This window comes from Acanthopagrus latus, chromosome 15 (genome assembly GCF_904848185.1).
Source record: "Acanthopagrus latus isolate v.2019 chromosome 15, fAcaLat1.1, whole genome shotgun sequence".
Taxonomy (NCBI): domain Eukaryota; kingdom Metazoa; phylum Chordata; class Actinopteri; order Spariformes; family Sparidae; genus Acanthopagrus; species Acanthopagrus latus.
This window is the reverse complement of record NC_051053.1, coordinates 10351678-10366684: the sequence shown is the minus strand read 5'-3', so window position 1 is coordinate 10366684 and position 15007 is coordinate 10351678. Positions and strand designations below refer to the sequence as shown.

At 39.5% G+C, this 15007-nt stretch overlaps 1 protein-coding gene across 8 annotated transcripts; it reads right to left on the bottom strand.

The window, feature by feature from the left end:
* Positions 1 to 2337: 2337 nt before the first annotated feature.
* On the bottom strand, positions 2338 to 14988 carry LOC119033391 (fibulin-7). 8 transcript variants are annotated; one of them, XM_037123409.1, is made up of 10 exons: positions 14651 to 14988; positions 13889 to 14300; positions 13055 to 13258; positions 12519 to 12681; positions 10504 to 10680; positions 8002 to 8127; positions 7773 to 7910; positions 6700 to 6837; positions 6173 to 6311; positions 2338 to 3871 (listed from the first exon to the last, which is right to left on the bottom strand). In XM_037123409.1, exons 4-10 carry the CDS (start codon positions 12673 to 12675, stop codon positions 3499 to 3501), a joined length of 1248 nt encoding a protein of 415 aa, XP_036979304.1. In that variant the 5' UTR covers positions 12676 to 12681; positions 13055 to 13258; positions 13889 to 14300; positions 14651 to 14988; the 3' UTR covers positions 2338 to 3498. The 8 variants fall into 8 exon arrangements, with proteins under 8 accessions (XP_036979304.1, XP_036979303.1, XP_036979305.1 ...); XM_037123408.1 differs by having other exon boundaries at positions 13889 to 13943; XM_037123410.1 differs by having other exon boundaries at positions 13055 to 13245; positions 13889 to 13943.
* Between the last annotated feature and the right edge of the window lie 19 nt (positions 14989 to 15007).

The following is a 15007-nucleotide window of genomic DNA, read 5'->3' as shown; positions in this document are numbered from 1 at the left end:
AGACTCACGTAAAACGTTGAGGCACTTACACTGGAATATTTCAATTTTATGGATCAGTATTTCACTTTCACTCCACCATATTTATCTGACAGCCTTAGTCACTAGTTACCTTTCAAATTAGGATGTGGCAAACAAAATGTATAATCACTATAAAATATACTGTGCTGTGGATTAAATTAGCTCACGGTATATGAAATAATAAAAATGTTCTCCCCCTCCACCAGCTGTAACATTAATATGCAGGTTAGATGTTAATTATATTCCAGTAATACTACACATATGAATATATTGCACTTAGTCTTTGTACTAATATTATTCTTTGAAAGGGAACATTTTGCCCAAAAAGTACTTCAATCTAAGTCTGTTCTCTTGTTTATGCTTTTGTACTTACATGAAAAGGTGCAACATGTAAGAGTGGACACAGGATCTCAGTAGCAACCTGCGACATGAATGTTTTCATTTCTCTCAGTTTTCTTGTCGTCCCATCATATATGTTTTCTGCATCAAGCAGTATTTGTGTCAGTCATAAAAGTGTCATTTTTATGGCCTGTTCTGGAACACTGTTGGCCGCTTATGAGCCAAAGACAGAAGCAAAGGGATCTTCAATCTGCTTCGCTCTGCTCTCACATATTTCTGGATTTCTTCCAAACATTTTATCTCACATGAAAGATGATCCGCAGCAGACCTCTCCGCCCTCCTCCTGGAAAATAAAAAGTAGAGCATAAATTCCTCTACAATGCCTTTCATCGGCAGCACACGTGCCTCTTGTCTGTTTGGATGGAGATCCAAAGATTTAAAGTGTTTCACATTAAGATGACTGATGTTTTTGTGATAAAGAGAGAACTGATGTTTCAGGAGGAAACTGTATGTACTGGAATGTCAAGAATTTATGATGTGGAGAATGTTTCCTCCTTCCTGTGAAAAGGTGCATGTGACCAGGAGGTTTTTGGTCTGAATACAGGAGGGGGACAGCTACTTCGAACCACTGTTGCTGTTTTGTACTTCAGCTTTCCAGTGTTCAGCCAAATTTTGTGATTTCTGTGATGTTCTTGCTTGCCACAATTGTGCAATAATGGAATGTAACTAAGTGCATTTACTGAAGTAGCATACTATTTTCTTGTTTTTAACTGCCAGTACAATACATTTACATTTACAATACATTTTAGAGGTAAACATGAGACATTTTACTCTGCTACATTTGTTTGACAACCTTAGTTACTAGCTACTAGGCAGATTAATGCATTCTGTGTCTATTTTATTGGCAAGCAGTTTTAAAACACAGTCAGGCTGAATGTTTGATCTAATTATCAGCTGTGCCAAAAATCAGAAGACTCAGTGTACAGTGTGTACATACATGTAATATATATATATATATATCTATATCTATAATTAACTGAAGTAGTACTTTTGCTATTTAAGTAAATGTGTCAGTTACATACACCAGTGTATGAATGAATTTGTTAAAAAACAAGTTATAATCTTAATAAAATGAGTATTTACTTTATTTTGTCCACTCTTATGCATGCTGCACTAAAGTTGCCACCATCATGTTTCTGTGACTTTAATGTTAAACCACACTGTGATCCAGCTTTGCCTGAAGGCCTTCACTGTATGTTTGTCATTATGCTCTCCAGCGAATGGCTTGTGTTAAGCAGCTGAGAACTGCTCTCCAGTTGTCTCTGGCGATATCCTTCCGCCTCAGAATGCATGAAACGTGAACATAAAACAGGCCGACCACAAGCCTTGAAACAAAGGCTGCAATGTTAACGCTCCTGGTGCGGTTACCGGAGGAAATTACACCTGCCATTAAGGCACGTTGCCGTTTTCGGAGCAGAGTGTGCCGTCAGAGCATGTGTTTTGACTCTCACCATCCACTCCTCCTCTTGGAAGCATGCAGCTCTTCTGGCCCCTTTTATTGCAATGTAAACCCCTGGATGGAGACGTGAAGGAAGCTAAGAGAACACATGTGGTGAACATTAGTCTCTTCTTTCTCTGACAAATAGACACAGAGATGTTTTTGAAAATGTGACAGCTGCTGCTCCTTGTGTTAAATTCACACAGAAATACTTTTTGTTTCCGACACATGTGGGAAACAGTGCTCTGGCTTGTATTGTCTCTGAACTGCTGCCCCAGGGTTATATTATAAAACACATTCTTTCTTTCTAACCTTTCAGTCAGATCACTTATATTTTATAGCCATCCAGAGTTCATTTATCAACTGTGCTTCGGTTTGGATTTTGCTCATTAAAATTCACTCACAATAGATGTGGGATGAAAACAAGCACTGCCACGAGGACCTTTAACAGCACACTGCTCAGCATCAAGTCTAACAAAAACTGAAATGTTGGACTGACTTTATTTTCAGTTATGTAGACAATTAAAATTCCAGATAAATTATGTAGTGCATTGGCAAACTTGCCAAATCATCTGTGATTACAATATAACAAGACTATATCTGGGTAACATACAGAATATGAGTAATAGAGGAAATATGCCCAGGTACAGTACTGCATCTAATGTTAAAAAAAAGCTCCCTTAGAATAATGACTGGTGCCTAAAGGCAGGCTAGTACAAAAAATAACAAATATACAGTATATGATGGAAGCTAAACGTTGCATACAGTATGTTACAATGTAAAGACCAGAAATAATATCTCCAATAAGTTAGTTACCATAAGGAAGGTAAATGGTTATGAAACAGTTGATTTAATGCTGTGTATGACCAACATAATAAAACACAACCATCAGTAAGAGGGTTATTTTTATATAATTATAATAGTTTTTCTTAATGACTTTCACCAGGTCAGATAAAGTGAGTTAAAAGGAACAAATGATTGTAATAAAATACAAATGTTCAAAATAATTTTTTTGCACTGTAATGCGAAATGTTGTTGCTTTGACATTTTGCATAAAGTGCAATATTTTCTGATTTGAGTTTGAAGTTATCAAAAAAGTATCCAGATTAGATTACACTGTTTTTGTAAGCCAATGGTTTACATTACTGATTACAAAAATTGTCATGTAATTTGTAAACAGTAACTGACTACATTTCAACATAACGTGACCCAGCACTGACCAGGGGCCTGACCCTGAGCTACACAGACATCATCTATAATGGACATAATAATAATACAAACACAAAGCAACAGCAATGACACAAACAGAAACATCCCTCCCGACCCATTCATCATGCTTTTGTTTAGCTAATTTTCATTCATGCAACAGACACTCAGTCAAACATCATTTAAAGATCATACTGACACTATTTAAAGAAGCATCTATCATGTGTTTGCCATGTATTGTTTTTTTTTTATAACAGAACTTTTAAATATATGTGGTCGCTCTCTCACTCTCTTGGTAAATTGGCCACTGAAGACATTCTGGCTTCAGCTCCTCAGACAAATGAATTTCTGATCAGTAAACTCAGTGTCCATCAAACACTCTTCCTCGTTCCTCTTCATATGTCTCTCTCTTGTCTCCATCCTTCACAAGATGGCTTTTAAAAGTTATAAGGTGAAACCAGAACATTTACCCTGGCCACGTGTTTGGCCTGAAAGGTGCGATCACTGTACTCGGACATGTCCACATCAACACTGATCTCCTGTGGCCCTCGCAGTTGCTGGACCAGGATGAGCTCACCGGTCTGTCTGTCTGAACGCTGCATGACAAAGATTCCTCGGGAGTTTCCACCCACTATGCCGAAGCGCAGGCTGTCCGGCCCAGTGCGCCCTGGGGCAGAGGCAGTCGCCATGCGGAAAAGCGTGGCGGGAGTCTTCGTGTTGGAGGGCAGAGACAGGTAGTGGAAGGACACAGTTTTAGGGGCCAGGTGGCAGGAGCGGCTATCCATGGGGCAGGGGTTTCTCTCACACTGACTGCATGACAGAAATGCAGAAAACATTTTAGTTCCCCTCCACACACATAATGAAGCATACACAACATTCTGTAATGTGTCTGTAATGTTTTTTTCAGAAAAAGTTTACCACAATAAAATCCCTGAAATGGCACCTATTCCTTCTCCCTCATTAAAAATTCCCAAAATATGAATATGTAAATATTTTTCATTTCACAAGTTTAACTGATGGACACAATATGTCTCCTACTTCACTGTAAAGTCTATTTCGGTGTATGTGCACTGGATCCTTCAAGTTTCTACATCACACTTGTGTAGGCTGAATATTGGACCAGGACTGGCTTCTTTACTTGTGATGTCACAAATTATGCTCATAGGCTCGCCTCTCAAAATCAAATTTTCAGTGAAAATTTACACTTTCAAGATTTCATGTTAAAACAGCTTCCTTATGTTCCTACACAGCTTTTTGTCACGTAATGTGAACATTTTGTTTTTGGGAAAATGATTACATCATTAATGTAACCCCATGGGAAAGTGTTTGTGACCAAAGAGAAGAGACACACATACGCACATACTGTTTGAATGAGGTAAAGTGGCCTGAAGTCTTGGATCAAAGCAAGCTATGAACTTTTTTCTGTTGTACTACCCTGCTCACAAACACAAACTTTGTTCCTTTTTACCTCCATAACACATAACAAAATACAGATTATACTATACTATAATAAGTACTATATAGACAAATTTCATAACATAACTTAATCTGCTATTTTAACAAAGATATAATACAATTTTCATTTTATTATCTGAGATCTTGCCGAAGCTTTCTTTTAATGTACTGTAGCTGTAACTGTTTCTTTTAAGCACTCCTTTGTTTGACATACTGTAGCAGAAATAAATTTGTACACTGACAGATAAATGTATACTAATTCAGTTGCCCATTTCATCACCATGACTACACCATACAGTCAAAACCTGCTTTGCGTTAAAACATTCTATGAAATGGGGACCCGTCTCCTGTCCTACACTGTTCCTTGCTCTCTCCCTTGTTGCAAGTGTTTTCCCAAACATTTATCCATTCCCCTTGCTGGCAGTGGGGCAGTATTTCACCACATTGATGGTTCAGTAGAAGCAGACAGAGCTTTGTTTCATGCTCTTAAATGAGGCAGCTTGCTGTTGACTGGCAAACAAGGAGATGGAAGTTGTAATGTCTCCGAACATTTGGCCAGGACAGACGTCCTACATGGTTTTGAAGAAAGAAAACATCATCTTATGAAGTTCTGCTGAGCATGCAGGTTCTCTGTCAGGAAGGATTAGCTTCAGAGTGACACAGCTATAACCACAAATCTTAAGTTTTCTTCTTTGTCATCACTTTTATTGGTTCTAATATCATCGAGGCATCACTTCAACAAAGCCTGATGGGACAAAGAATCTTGATGAGTCAGGTTTTAGACTCCTTAGTTTATCCAGATTATCTAACTCACTTGTATAAAGATGAAACTGAAAGATTACATCAACTAGTCAAAGCTGAACTGTGCTGCTAAAACTCAACATGTTACCAAGTATATTTAACTAATTAGTCAAAATATCTGATTAATATAAGACACAATCAACAGAAAGTTAACATTTCAGTGAGATATACTTGGACACTTGTTTTTAGCCAATTTTCACTTCCATTGGCAGATTGTTTTTCCTTGTTTCAAGCAAGAAACACTTTGTTTTTCGTTCCTATTTTTACCTAATATGGGGTGACGTTTTTTTAAACACATGAGGTTGGTTGGTAAACTGTGATGGATGTTTACAACAGTTTTAGTTATGGTTTCACCTGCAGCCGTTGGTTTCTCTTCCAGAAAAAAGTTTGGTTAACCTGGCCATTAGCGATATCACTGCATTGCCAGATCTTTGTAGTTACCATGGTGAGTTTAATGTTGTTTCTACCAATAGATAGTACAGCCAAAATCTGCCAAATTAAGTCCCAAATTTTACAAAACCTGAATTTCCTTAAGTTGTTTAGCTGGATAACTCCTTAGGCTTAGACAGACCTTTCATACTACAGATACATATATTACCTCTTTGTGCTGTGTGGGTCACTGGCATGTATTACTGGCACACCTGAACACAGCAATCATCACTTTAATTTCTGCTTTTCTTGCTATTACAAGTCAAAATGTCTGCCAGGAGCCCATTAGTGTCTCACAGTTGGGTCTTTTTAGTGTGCAATTTCCTGCTGAAACTCTGAGATGTGATCCTGGTTTATTTTGTTATTCAGCTTTTCATTGACAAAACAAATGACAAAAAAGGGTCACATAGGGGTGCATCCACTTACAAGGGAGATGTCCTGACGTAGCTGATGTTGCCATGAGAACGGGGACACTCTGGGCTGACACACTGGAAGCTTCCCCCTGTGTTGATACAAGTTGTCCCGCGGCTACAGTTGTGCTGCTGGCTCAAACACTCGTCCACATCTGGAAGACAAAACAGTGGAGGTATGTAAGAATAAGAAGCGGGAAGAGAGACTTGCCAGATTGACTCTCTGCTTCCTGGTTACCGCAGTCTGAACAGGGGGTGCTGTGCCTTGATTGTTTATTTGGTCTTTTTAGTTTAGTCTCCCACAAATGCCTCATGTCCCAAAGATCCCTTCTGCTGGGAAAGGATGAGGTCATTCATTCCACTGGCAAGCACCATTAGCTTCAGGGGTGCAAATGAAAGTGGGCTGAAAGACACCTCTGCACAGACTTAAAGCTCTGCTGTTAAAGGCTTCTCGTCCTTCTATATCACAGGTATTCCTTGCTGCATACCCAGCCAGATCTACAGAGAATGAGCCTTTGTCCTCTGCTCCTTCCTGTCACTCACCCTCACAGCTCCGCCCATCCGAGAGCAACTTGTAGCCACTGGGGCAAGAGCAGTGGTACGAGCCAGGGACATTCACACATTCATGGACACAGAGCTTTCCTCCTTGGTCCAGCCGGTACACTTCACACTCGTTTACATCTGTCAAGAAACAGAAAATGAAACACATACAGTATATGTGTCTGCCTTAAACATGCATCACATGATTCAGTCAATGCATTGTGCATGTAAAAGTTTGAAGGATGGAGGAAATGTTGAGGATATAGGTGATGATATAACTCATACACACCCACAGGAACCAATGCATGTTCTTTCTTTCACTCAGGTTGTCTTTGAGCACCACAAAAGCCAAGTGCACTCTAGTTCCGCTATATTCTAGATAAGACCAGCATCTCTTTGGCTGACATGTCCAAATCTTACACTGTAAAGTTGATTTTACATTAAACAAGTAAAAAAGTAAAGTAGATTTTTAAATTAAAGTTGTACAAGCTAAAAAGTTTGAAAAAATTATTGGTCTACTTCACTTGGAAATAATGAGGTAATCTGTTTTCCTGGTTCCTTTAAGTGTAGTCACTTTGTCAGATTTTACACTGTAGCAACTCACACCGAAACAATCTGGATGAATACACTGCACTACAAGCATGAGGAAAAATATGTATTTTTGATTTTGGAGTGAACTATCCCTATAACAAATTTGAAGTAACTGCATGTAAACAGCCATTTAAAAATGTTACTCAAGAAATTCATGGTAAAAGCAACTGAACTGTGACCTAAATGGATGTTAATCAGCTTGTGACCCCTCGAGAGGATTATTTTGTTTGGCACAGACTGGCTCCACAGATTACTCTCACTTGTTACCATATTAATCACCAGAGTACAAGATCCAGGTACTCTGGGATCTTTTCTGCAATAAAACCCCTATAACATCTTCTACTTTCACTGCTGAGAAGTAGCTGAGCAGGGTGCCAGCTTGAGGGAACTGCTCCGCAGCTGACCTTGCTTCCCTGTGAGGAGGAGTAGCAGAAAGCAGAATTTCCCCCCAGGGGTCAATTAAGTAAAGTGTAATTACAGCTCACCCTGACAGATACTGTTGTCAGAGGTGCCACTCATGTGAAAGCCCGCATCACAGCTGCAGTGTTGGGCTCGGTTCACCTGAGCACAGCGAGGTCTGCGGCTGAATGCTGGGTCATTCATAACACTCCACTCAGGTGGGGCTGCATTAGGGGAGAAAATATTATAAAATATTGCAAGGATGTACAGTAATAGATGTCAGACATGCCATTTTGAATTGAAAGAGTTTCTGACCTGTCTGGGTTTGGTGCTGGCAGTGAGAGCCACTCCAGCTCTGTGGGCAGGTGCATTTGTACTGGTTAATACCTTCCACACAGGTACCTCCATTTTGGCAGGGATTGCTTGCACACTCACTTATATCTATTGGTACAGGAGAGAATGATCACTATAGTGAACTTTAAAGTTCAAAAACTAGCTGCAGTCTTCAGTAATTTTCAATCAGAACCATATGCTACCATTTTGTCATGATACTCATGCATACAGATCAAAGGCACAAAGGCAATTTAGTCCGGTCACATCAGAGCTACTTCCTTTTGAGATACAAATTTCTGAGATCAGAAAGAAACCTATTCTCTATTTGCAGTTTTAATTCACAGTTTCTTATATAATTTTTGCCTCAGGCTGAGGGTTCATGTCTATACATAGCTGTGTAAAGGTTTCACAAGTTCATCCAGATCTAGACTTAACAACTTATCACTTCTGTCAACCCAGAAAAAATATAAAAAATGAGTTGCTTGAAACAGGATTCAGAATAAAATACAGAGAAAAATTCATCATCGAAGACTCTCAGGAAGGTTTATCGTCATCTGCAGCCTTATTCATCAAACGGCATATGGGAAAAGTGATGGTGACATTGGATCCTTTTGATAAAGTATAAAAAAGTATACTGCAGCAGCCTGAGGTTTCACTGAAAAGCATGTGTGACACATACAGCAAAAAATTAAAGAGCCTCTGTAAACCTGTTTACCATCCATCCATACAGCAGCAATGAGTGTCCACCCAGTCTGATAACTGATACTTAAGAATGAGAAACTGGTACTGTCATTATGGGCACTGCAGCCAACTGTAAGTCAGTGATGCCCTTTAATTTGTTCCATTTGTGGAAAGGTAGTAGTTATCTTGATGAAATTTAATGGAGATTATTATTAAATTGTAATTAAATCCATCTGCATCTACAAAGTTGAAATGAGGCAACATGTTTATTTTTTTATTGATGTACACAATGTTTTAGTCATATCTTTCTACGTTGCACATAAGATTAAATACACTAATGCCCTTGTCTTTATTAACATTTAAAGGTGTTTCCTTACAGCAAAACAGTAGAAAAGTATCTCTCTGTCAACACAATCTCAGCTCCTATAAAACCTTTCTCAGGTTTACAGCATTTCTACTCAAGTTTTACTTTATGTCACTTCACCTACACATGTGCAAACCTGTTGTAAAATACAAGTGAAGACATTTTGATATGACAAGCTCAGATCCATTGATTCACCTACCAGTGTAATGTTTTACTAGTATATCATCAAACAATGACCAAGAAGATAATTTACCTGAAAAAATAAATGATCACTTGTTATAGAAATACTACAAAATGCACACTGTTGAAAACAACAGAAGTTGGGATGACACTGCTGATCAGCTCTAAAAGTCATTCAGTCTGTCAAAGTTAGGTCACAAGTGGACCTTACTTGCACATCATGCCTTATGGTCTTTGTTTCCGTAGTCAGTTCTGTGCAGATGTTTATCTCATGAGGCAGCTTCTGCTCTTTGGGCTCCAGCGCTGAGGCCACAGTATACTGGATGACCACCAGTCCCTTTAATGTTTATTTGACTTCCCCCAGGGGCCACCACAGGGCCATAACATGAAAAGGCCCACTTCACTGTGCTAGATATTTTTAAACTCTTCTTAACTTTAAAGTTTTCACGCTCCGTCAATACTGCTTTTTAAGCATGACTAAATTTAAACCTCTTATGCTGGCCTGAAACACATGAACAGGGATAATACTGTGCAAAGTCAAGCCTTCTCATGTTTTTTTAGCCATAAATGTCAATAAACGTATGCACATGTTCAGCTGAGTGTGCCACTTGGAATTTTTGGAAGAGAGCCACTGGTGTAGGCTGAAGGGGCTATCAATAGCATGCTTAGCATACTTCTGTGCTATCAGACCATGGTGTGGGTATAATGCCTGAACCTAACCCTGTCCAGTGGGACCACTGTCAAAGAAACAGGGAAACATGAGAAGGGGGGGAGGGGGGCTTACAGTAGCTCAACCACTACTGCTCATGAGGAGAAGAAACCTGGAGGGCAAGGCAACCCACAGTGGAATGCAGTACAGGTGTTTTTCTGTGTTCAGAGACATTTAATGCCATTTTAACGAGGGCTTCATTCAGTATGCCGAGCAGCTCCAGCCACTCGAAAGAATGCCTCTTTTCTTTGCCTGTTATCTGTATATGTGTGAGGAGCTCAGTTTGGCGTCTGGGTCTATTTCAGCCTGGCATTCAGCCTCTTCTCAGCCAAGGTCGCCTTAAATGGGTGTGGAGATTTTCACTCAACAGTGAATTGTTACCAAAAACATTCCACCAAATCATACAAAAGTGGTAGGGAATGGGTGTTTGTACTGAGAGGAAGTCATGGGGGTGAAAAGCCTCTACTTCCTATGATGATGAAAACATGTAACACTGGCCAACAATGATTATATCTTGCTCAACAAACCACATGCTCCCTATGAGGCTCACCTTTACAGATGGCACTGATGCCAGTCCAGGTGCCATTGTCCCGGCAAACACGAGTGGCAGAACCAACAAGATGGTAGCCCTGTGAACAAGTAAAATGGACCTCATGTCCTACAAAATACTTTGAGCCAAACTTGGTTCCATGAGCGGGGGCTTCCAGAGAGGGGCAGGTGGTGGGAGCTGTGGGAGAAAAGAGAGCATGAGAAGAAGGCTGGTCACATGCGGAGTAAGCCTCCCAACATCCTCTGGCATTCTCTGCCTGGGGATATACACGTGTCACCGGCAGTGAGGAGCCTTCATGGGAAAGAACGGTTCAGATGCCTCATTTACAGTCAACCAGCACACAAGCGGCTGTTTATATGTGTCACAGCTTCACCAGCAGCCAAATGTTAAGCTATGTTGGATACTCTGGAAAGTTCAGTGTTTGCACACTATTTAACATAATTACATTACAGTATAAATGGATTATATGTTGAGTTCTTATCAGAAGTGTAGGAGGAAAATGTTTCCCATTCCTCCAATGAAATCCATCATCTGTACACTTTAGATACTGTGCGTTAAGTCATACTCGCATGTTCCCATATCCACTATGTTCACCTCAGGTTTGCAGTGCAATGAATGTCCACTGCACAGGTGCCTCACAAAATGTTGTGTTTAACTTTGGGCTTGATGTCACAGTAAGATAACTATGTGTATTGTGGTTTTTGTATATATTGTATAAAGGGAAGCATACACTTTAGAGTGGGCTAACTCTGCTTAATTTGACTTTAAAATGCTAAAAGAAGATGGGGATTGCTGTACAATATTATTTAGATAATATTAGCTTATCTGTTTAGATAAGACGTATCTATTTATTTTGAACTACATCAAAATCTACATATATTTGATTTCAATATATGTTTGTGGATTGTCATATTTTCCTCCCAATCTGAGCATTTGAAGCAGGTCGTGCTGTAATATCACTTTTTTCTTTTCATTTTGTTGAGCCTTTATTGCTGTAAACGTAAAATACCAGCTTCTCCTGTCTCGCCAAGAACTCTCCACAGAGTTCTGGACTGCACCAGTCCATCACTAACAAATTGGCCTCAGTGTTTGCTGCCAACCAACACAATTCCACAAATCCACTTCCCCTGTCAAGTACCCAGCTCTGAAACTGAGATGGCCTTGCACTGTTGGATGAATATCCTGTATAATCCTATAATGGCTCTCTATTGTCACTGGTTCAAAACAAAACAGTTTGAAGATCATCTTTAAACAGTCGAATGATCCTGAAATGTTATAAATTTGATACTTTGGAATCTTCTATTGCCTTCAACTACAAAACCATTCACTGAATTGTTTAAAAAAGCTTCAGTTTTATCATGCATGCATGTGAAACTTTGCTAGAGTTTTACAACCGAACTTTGTTTGATGTACATGTATGTACATGTATGTATCGTATAGCTCTGCTAAACTTTAACCTGTCCAGAGGTCCAGTCAGCTACATGTAAAAAACACCTGTTGTTTTGTGTGTGTGTGCATATGTTTTCTGTTTCCAAGTACATGCCATTTAATTTCTGTCATTAGTGAATTCTAAATAAATCATAACTCATAATAATGGTAGATAACTTGTGTATGACACATTAAAATTATAGATTAAATTATTATCAACTGCTGTATATGAGAACAAGTCAATGAGGATGATAATTGCGAACAAAAGATTTACACAGGAGACATTCTGATGTGTTACAGTGAGAAAATAATAATTACACAAATGATGGCTGAATTCCATTTAGCTTCTTCAGTTTCAATATTCTTGTATTGTGCATGCTCACTCACTGTCAGGACTTACTGGACAATTGAATAGGACAGAGCCATTATTATTGTTCTAAGTAACACTTGCACTTTTTCTACAATGAAAAGTCAATATGACTGCTGAAAAAGTCCTGTAAAAAAATGATGATGATTATGAGGATGGATATGATGACTGGGGTGGTGTAAATGTTGGCGGTGTGTGCTGTTATCTGTTTAAGACTCACCAGCTGACTGGTCTGCTTGCGGCAACTTAGAGACAGAGTTCTGAAGCGTCGCCAGCTTTGACTTCATGATCCTGAGGCCCTCTGTAAACCGCATCTCCTGGCCTTTCAGAAACTTCTCCATCTGACGGAGCACCCCCACCACCTGGTGCTTATCCATGCATGTCTGTGAATGAAGCACGAGCACTATGAGCAGAATTAAGAGTTATAAAAGAGCCTTGGCAAAACATTTCAAAAAGCAATAACTTTCCAACCAGAAATAAAGGTTACCTCAGTTTAACGGCCATAAAATATAAAACACGAGCAGTGAATAAACATTCATGTGCAGCTGTGGAGCATGATGTAATTGAAACTAAATCCAACTTACTGGTGGGCACATGGTTGTTATGGTTACCAAGAGTATTCATTGATATCAAAATTCATTATGTAACACTGACAAAACATATTAGTGGGATGTTTTTACTGTACTTGATACAGTAAGTCACCATGGTTTCTTTTACTTCCTTGCACAATTTTCCATTAGACCTAATTGCACTCACATGTGAGATGTCCTCGGCCTAGCATCTCTCTTCTTCTCTCCTTCACCCCTTTTCTCTTACTACCACAACTCCAGTGGCAGACACAGCTGGACAAAAGCTGTCTGGCAGATGTCAGTGGGACCTAAGTCCACAATGCTGTTCCTTTGTATATTTTGCATGGTGGTAGGAAGGCACATGCTCACTGCATAATCCTGAATGGGCAGACTCAAAACAGCATGGATGCCACTAGCAGTTACTTGGGGGAGAGGAACGCTTGTCAAGCCATTACAAGGTACCTCAGAGAAAAGTGCCTCTAATCCTTTCAGAAGGGGTTTATTAATCACATGCTCATTGGAACAATTTCTCTGCACAGCATACCTTAAATTCCTGAACTGGGAGGGCTTTGTACAATAACAACTAGCTTCAATACATTCAAATCCATTGGGCACACAGTTTAGACCTATGTAGTAGTTCAACAGTGCCATGTTCTTTTTACCTGCCCCAGGCAAAGGGGAAATACCACCAGCTGACAAGACATGAGTGGGCCAGATGCTATAGTGATGTTTTTAAATGCAAAAAACAAACAAACAAAAAACAACAACAAAAAAAACAAAAACAAAAAAAACATATAGCAATTCCTCAAGTGGACACTGACTGCTCACAATAGATGGATGCTGGACAAAGTTGTAACACATATAAAAAATAAAACATTTATATTAGCTAGTCAATCAAATATATGAATAATGTTATTTTCAAAATACAGCTTTTGAGATTTCACATATCACATCCTCTCAGCTGACTTCCTGGACAAGTTGTTGTTGGTGTATAAACTGATGTAAAGTAAATTACTCTTACCTGTACTGCAGCCTGACCACTCTGGATGGCTGTCAAACACAGCAAAAGCAAACACCTGTGTCGAAAAGACAGAGTCATCTCTGAACGTCCGGCAGTAATAATAGAGTAATACTGTTCTCTGATGATGTTCTCCAAGATTTAATAGGCGTCTTTCTTTTTTTGGTGCTTGTATTAAATCAAAGCAACAGGTATCTGTCATGAGGTTTCGTCCCCCGGTTTCAAGAGTTTGGAAGATGCTCATCAGGTGTCTGAGACAGAGATGCGCTGCCGTCTCTTTATGTGCGCTCTCGGAAAGTTTTAGCCTCTGAGCTCTGCACGCCACCTAGCTAGGTTTCCTGCAGCAGGAATCCCTCCCACCGAGATACTCTCAGACATTTACATGTCCTCTCTCTCGTCCTACATCTGTCTTCGGCTGAAAAGTTCACATGATAAAAAGTTAGCAAGAGGCTATCCGACAAATTGCAGGGGCATATTAATGAAACAGTTCAACATGGGACGTCATTTAAGGGTCAAATTAAAAACTTAAAATGACTTATTTTCCCTCAGAATAAGAACTTTTATAGCATTTATTATTGCGTTCATTACAAATGAGGTCGTTTAGCCGTATATCTGACTGACTAACCTAAAAAACACCTAATACTACAAATGTAGAAGAGCTAACTGTAAATATCAAGTAATAGTCATAACGTTAATTAAGCTAAATTTTCGAGCGTTCATTGTGAGCATACTGTTTGTCCTCTGACGAAACATTTCGCACACTACCTGGCGTTCTTTGTGTTTATTAGCTCGATGTTACTGTTGTGGAAGCAAACGGTGAAGTTTTTGGGGGGTTTGTTTTGTAGAGTCGTAGCAGCACCTGCTGGTCAGAGACAAGAACACACGAGCGCTCCTCCAACGTTCGTACGCGTTATGCGGTCGCGCGCCTGAGCTTGAAACACGCAGGACAGAAAATACGTGGCTGATAATTAAACCGCTAAATTCGCTTCAGCTGTTTTTGTCTTTAAATGGCACTGTACTCGCGTCGTTATGACTGTCTAATACACACAGTCGCACATGAAAACATTAACAAAGGGCTGAACTGAGCGTCATATACACTTCGTCGTTGCAGATGTTGAAAAT

Bases quoted from the DNA above. Each gene is read 5' to 3' on its own strand.
- LOC119033391 (XM_037123405.1), bottom strand. From the start codon at position 13,966: ATGACTCTGTCTTTTCGACACAGGTGTTTGCTTTTGCTGTGTTTGACA. The intron at 10,681-12,518 runs GTGAGTCTTAAA...TTTCTCCCACAG, and splicing joins GCAAGCAGACCAGTCAGCTG to CTCCCACCACCTGCCCCTCT. The intron at 6,838-7,772 runs GTGAGCTGTAAT...GTTTCTTGACAG, and splicing joins TGACAACAGTATCTGTCAGG to ATGTAAACGAGTGTGAAGTG.